Here is a 6,824-nt window from a genome sequence, read left to right on the forward strand (position 1 = left end):
AAAAACCATTGGATTTTTTCAAGCGCAAGGAAACTCAGCTTAAAAATGCAAAACAAGTAATGAAACAGTATTCTTTTCAGGATAAGGCTGCTTTAAAAGCATCTTTTTTAATTTCATTGAAAATAGCAAAAGCAAAAAAACCATTTACAATAGGAGAAGATTTAATTTTACCCTGTATTTTTGAAGCCACTAAAGAAGTACTTGGTGAAGAGTCAGCTAAAAAAATGAAAAACATAGCTCTATCAAATAATACAGTTACTAGAAGAATTGAATCGATGGCAGCAGATGTTGAAAACCAACTCATAATAAAGCTTCACCAATCTAAGTGGTTTTCTTTGCAATTAGATGAGTCTACCGATGTTACAAATAAAGCAATTTTACTGGTGTATGTAAAATACATTGATCATGAAGAAAAGAAATTAAATGAAGAATACATGACATCTATTGAACTGCCAGGTCATACAAAAGGTCGGGACATTTTTAATGCTGTTGAAGGGTATTTAAAGTTGCATAAACTATCTTGGAAAGACTGTGTTGGATTGTGTACTGACGGCACCGCTGCTATGACAGGCTCCAAACAAGGCCTTAAAAGTTTTGTACTGAAAGAAGCGGGAACCGAAGTACAAATAACACACTGCATTATTCACAGAGAAATGCTAGCAACCAAACAGTTGAGTCCTGAACTCAATGAAGTCCTCCTTACAGTTGTAAAGGCTGTGAATTTAATCCGGAGCAAAGCTCTTAATTCAAGATTGTTTGCTACGCTTTGTGATGATATGGGCTCGCTTCATTTCAAACTTCTCCTCCACACTGAAGTACGATGGTTCTCCCGAGGGCGTGTATTGGCCAGATTTTATGAACTTAGAGAGGAGGTTTGTATGTTCCTTGACAAAAACAATCCAGAACTAGCGGCTGTGTTTCGGGATGGACAATGGGTGGCTAAACTTGCTTTTTTGACTGATATATTTGAAATTATAAATGTGCTGAATCTTGGTCTTCAAGGGCCCTCACACACAGTATTCGATCTGTGGAAAAAAATTGCTGCATTCAAACAAAAATTAAAGTTATGGCAAACTGAAGTAGAGAAAGGATCTTTTGCTATGTTTAATCTGTTTTCTGAATTTATAATAGAAACGGAAGGTATGAATATAAATAAAGAACAGCTGTCATCTTTGGTAAAGGCTTACATAGCATCGCTTCAAGGGTATTTTGACAACTATTTCCCTGCCAGTTCTGACGTCAGTTCTAAAAACTTGTGGGTGGCAAATCCTTTTTTACCACTCAAGGATATTGATCTTACACTTAATGAACAGGAAGAACTTATTGAGATATCTTCTGATCCTCAGCTTGAAGTTGTCAAAATACAATGTGACAATATTGCAAGCTTTTGGATCAAGTTACTTGATGAGTACCAAACCCTCAGCCAAAAAGCCTTGAAAATTCTACTTCCTTTCAATTCTACATATCTTTGTGAAACAGCATTTTCAACACTAAGTGTTATTAAGAATAAGAATCGTAACAGTTTGTTGAAATTGGATGCTCCATTCAGGTTGAATTTGACCTCTTTGAAGCCAAATATCGAAGATCTTGCCAGTAAAATGCAAAACCAAGGAAGTCACTGAGATACTTAGTGTCATATTTTGTAAGCGTTTTACAATAGATTTATGTTTCTATAACTATATTAAGACTATAACTATGTTTTTTTTTCTAATTACTTACTCTTAATACAATGTATATTGAAGGATTTAAAATATATTTCTCTAGTTCTGAATTTAATTTACCTAGTTATAAAATCATGTGGTCCGCAGACGTTTTCTTATAGATCTTGTGGTCCTCGAGGGAAAAAGGTTGGGAACCACTGCCTTAGACAAACTAAATAGCCAGGACTCTAGCCTTAATGCCAATCTATTGGAAGCACTACGCAACATAATCGCCGAACAGTATCTCTCTGAAATTACAGTTACATTAGTGTAATTACAAAATCAAAAAAGTATGACGAAGGACTAAACAATCCTGGTTATTTCTACATGCCGAAAAAGAATGCAATGAGACAAGAGATGAAAAATTTGTTGATTCCTATAAATAAACAAGTAACTGGAACCAGTGTAAGAGGATATAATGAAAGAAGATGGGCCAACTAATCCGGAGTCCGTGAATTTTACTTTGGAACAAAAACTTGAGATTGGATTGAAACGAGAAAAACAAAACTTTTATAACAAAAAAACATTTGGTTCTCAAAAAGAATACGAAAAGATTTTGCAAAAGGAAATGGCAGTTTATGAGGCCAAAGGAGTAGAAGGCGATCATTTGTCAATGGTCTATGACTATTTGATGACCTTAAAACCGACCAGCACAGAGGCCAGAAGGGCTTTCTCCGCAACCGGCTATATGTGCAGTTCTGTGCGAAGTAGATTAGGCCTATGTTTTTTAAGGTCTCACTTCAAAGAAACTAAATAATCCATGTTTAAAAATTTAGAAATTTAAAAAATTTGAAAATTTAGAATATAGACAAAAAAACATTAAAATCGTGTTTTTATTGTGATTCCACATTTTGATAGATCCGCGCTGGATACAGCTGGATTCACGCGAATCTTGCAAAAATCCAGCTGGATTGAAATTGCTGCTACTAGAACAGAAACTCAAAGTGAGTTAACCTCAGATGATATTGAACAGATGGCTCAACAATTAAAATTTTCAAATAAAAAAATTGATGAGTTGACTCGCAGAATTAATAAGACGAATTAAGTTTTGAGCCATTAGAAACGGACAATCAGAAGTGGTTATATTATAATTCGTAAGGATAATCTGGACATAATATGGTAATAATTTGGACAATCAGAAGCGGTGTAATTTTTTCAGTTTTGAAGTCACTATTTGACAGAATTAAACCATTTATTCCATCATCCTCAGTAACTGTTTTAGATCCCTTTCAACAATACTTGTTGACAATGATGAAATGGAACAACCTACATTTTAAATATTTGGCCTACCAATTTGGCATTTCTCAATCAACATGTCCCAATTTTAATACCATCATCTCGATAATGTATCAAAGGTTTAAAAATTATTTTAAAAAACATGCCTTCTTGTTTTAGAGAGGTCTTTCATGATAAGACCACAAATATCATTGATTGTTTTGAGGTGTTTATTCAAAAACCAGCTAGTTATCTAACCCAGCAGCAAACATGGTCAAATTATAAACATCATAATACAGTTAAATTTCTTATTGGAATTACTCCCAATGGTGGTATTTCATAAAGCATGGTGAGGAAGAACATCAGACAAACAAATAGTAGAGCTCTCTGGTTTTTTGGATAAAATAGAACCCAAGATATTGTGGTAGCAGATCGAGGTTTTTTGATAAAAGATTTGTTAGATGTGTTACAAGCAGAGCTAGTAATTCCAGCTTTTACTAAGGGGAAAAAACAATTTCTTCCACTAGAACTGGAAGATTTGCGTTAAAAGAAATCCAGACTACGTGCTACGAACATAAAATAACAGTGTATGTCCTGTTCGTCGACTTCAAGCAGGCCTGCGATACGGTAAAGCGGCATCAAATGTACGAACTATTGAAAGAGATGGGCCTACCAAATAAAATCGTCAGAATTGTAAAAATCACTATGAAGAACGCCACAAACGAAATAGCATTGAAGGGACATAAATCAAATAATTTTTAATCAGAGAAAGGATTAAGACAAGAAGACCCACTATAAACGACTCTTTTTAATGTAATACTGGAAGGAATAATTAGAAAAAGTAAAGTAAACACACAGGGTGTCAATTCTCGAGAACGATCGTTCCTCGAGGATATTTTTAACTACTCGTTCCACCGAACGCAGTCGCGCATTTTGAGAGATCTATAGATTTGGCATCGTGGTAAATACTATTGAAAAGTTTGTGTTCCATGTGTTAGTGTCAGTTAGTGATTCTTTTTCTTAAAGTAAAGTGTCATTTCAACGGTTCAACGTCCACGTTTTATTGTGTTGATTTGTTGATTACTTCTTATTATTGTTTCTAGTAGAGTTTATTGTTAGTTACTATAACATCATGGCAGATATTAATAAGAGAAAACAGCCAATGTCGATGGAGCAGAAAAATCTCTTGATAGAGTACATGCGGGCCCATCCACAACTAAAACAAAAGTTTTCTTCAACATACACAAGAAAGGATTCCATCACAATGTGGACAGAGATAACAAATATTTTAAACGCTACTCCAGGAACGCAGAAAGATTGGAAAGACTGGAGAAAGGTTTGACATTAATATTTACTAAAGATATAATATTAGGGATCTAACTACAAAACTCACTTTCTATTTTTGTGAATTTTGGCAAATTGCAAAAACTGTTTCTAGCCCATTTTGTTAATTTTTTCACATTTCCTTTGCTTTTAATCTCCGAGTATCCTGCTAAAATATAAAACAAATCAAATCACTATAAATATATATTTTTTAATAAGTGGATGTGAGTTTTGAGTTAAAACAAAGTGAAAAATGTGAGTTTACACCATCAGTTTCTAGGTTTCTACTTTAGATTTCTGGATTGAAATATTCCAAATATATTATAAACGTATAAAGGAAAAGGAGATGCAAATAATCGACACTTCAATAAAAATTGATAAAAGTTGTATAGTCGATTCGCTAATCTGAGACACAACTGTCTACACTACAATCACAGTAAAGATACACTAGAAATAAACAAGCACGAAGAGTACTTCCAAATCATGATGTAGGAGTGCTCCTCCCAAATTTAACATGTCTTAGTTTGTTTATTTCTATATAGTGCATCTTTATTGTGATTGTAATGTAGACTAGACATTTGTGTCTTAGATTACCAAATCGACTATATGTATTGATATTTTAATGTCTGACTGGTATGTTATTTGACAAATAATAGCATGATTTCAAAGTCAGTTAAATATATGATATATTTTCCTAGGGTGTTATTACCAGCCTAAGTAAAACTATGGTTACCACAATAATTACGTTAAGACTATTGCTGGTAAATGTACTTATTTGAAAACTAATTAATTCAAAATCCATTCAAATTTTTCGCATATAAAGAATATTTAGTCAGACATTAAATGTTGAAGGCATCACAGGTATTATGGAGAATAACGCTTTTGGTCACCCCAAATATCCCTTCGACCAAAGACCATCGGCATACACACCATTGACCTCAAACAATACCATTGGTATACTCGGTTCGCTCAACTGAGACGCGTTTTGACAGATTCATATACTGAATTTGCTCTATCGAGATTCACTTTGACACTGACGTTAGTAATTTCTTTTTTGAAAATTTCAGTTGTCAGAAGTGACTGGAAATTACTACAAAACCAACGCACCTGCCCATATCCAATATTATTAATAGTAAACAGACATAAAAATAACATAAACCTTACACCAATCAATAATTATTTATTTACACCATTATAATGTATTGATAACAAATGAGAAAATTATTTATTGTACAAAATAAAAATATTTTGTAGAAATAAACTTCACAAAATTTTATGAGATTAGTAGACACTCCCACTATTTCTAATAATTCTTCTTTTTTTAATGAAAGATTAAGTTGATTTGAGTTGATTTTAGCAGTTAATCGTGTGAGCTAGGAATTTTTGTGTTCTATGTTTACTATTCCGAATGTGTCAAAAAAAATCTCGCGAGGGCCAATGTAGTATACTAGGAATTTCCCACTATGATTCTGTCAAAACGTGTCACAACCGAGTATATCGTAATAACTATAGGTATTATGTCCACATCAAATTACTTACTGTCTTAAAATTATGTTTGCTAATAAACAGTTCTAAATAAAATATATCTCTATTAATGTTAAGAAAGAAAAAATAAATATGAGTAAAATATATTTTTTTAAATTACAACTTTTCAATAAAAGCTAAAAAATTTAAACAAATGGTGTAAAAAGTCATGTTTTTCGTTTTCAGTTTTGTTATCTTCTCCCATTGACCATTCATTAATAATATTTTTCTGTTCAGAGTTGGCATGACATTCAGTCTAGAGTGAAATCGAAGAAGGGGAGATTGAACAGCTACTACTCAGGAACAGGAGGAGGGCCTGCATTGCCTGATCTGAGTCAAAGTGAGGAAATAGTAGTGGAAATAATAGGCAACACAGCTATTGAAGGAATGGGGAATGTAAGAGAATCGGAGGTTGCAGAAATTAACATGAATTATGAAACAGCTGAGGACCACGATCTAGAGCTGGATGAAACAAATATTCAAGGTGATGAATTAACCCAACCTGTCTCTCTTAGTGATACACCTACTACATCAGGTGCATCTCTAAGACAGAAAGGTCATGTAGAGGCGACTACAAATTCTGCTTCTGCAGCATCAAAACCAAGGAATGTGGCCACTCAACGGTTGGACACAGCAATCAACCAAAGTAGTGAAGCACTTCAACTCTTGTCAGACAAATTAGAAGTAAAAAGAGAGTACTACAAAAGCAAATTGGAACTGATGAGAAGAGAGGTGACAGCAAAGGAGAACATAGTGTCAGAATTAAAAAAAGTGAATGTCTATCTATCTCAACAGTTTCCAGATGTAGATGTTTCCAAACTTTAGGGTTTCCAAACCATTTCATGTAATTTCCATAACTTAGTTTTATAATTACGTATTTTTTATGGGAAATAAGCCACAATTTTACTAAAAAATGAATTTATTAACGTTTCGAAGCCCAAATCGGGTTTCGTTGTCAAAATACAAAATACTATTAAAAACGTTAATAAATTCATTTTTTAGTAAAATTGTGGCTTATTTCCCATAAAAAATACGTAATTATAAAAATGCCACAAGGAAATA

General features: G+C 33.3%; 1 protein-coding gene across 1 annotated transcript; it reads left to right on the forward strand.

Moving 5' to 3' along the window:
* The first annotated feature begins 4,047 nt into the window (after nt 1–4,047).
* Nucleotides 4,048–6,587, forward strand: LOC114340812 (uncharacterized). The gene is made up of 2 exons (XM_050660600.1): nt 4,048–4,251; nt 6,000–6,587. Exons 1-2 carry the CDS (start codon nt 4,048–4,050, stop codon nt 6,585–6,587), a joined length of 792 nt encoding a protein of 263 aa, XP_050516557.1.
* Nucleotides 6,588–6,824: the final 237 nt, after the last annotated feature.

This window comes from Diabrotica virgifera, chromosome 9, assembly GCF_917563875.1.
Source record: "Diabrotica virgifera virgifera chromosome 9, PGI_DIABVI_V3a".
Lineage (NCBI taxonomy): Eukaryota > Metazoa > Arthropoda > Insecta > Coleoptera > Chrysomelidae > Diabrotica > Diabrotica virgifera.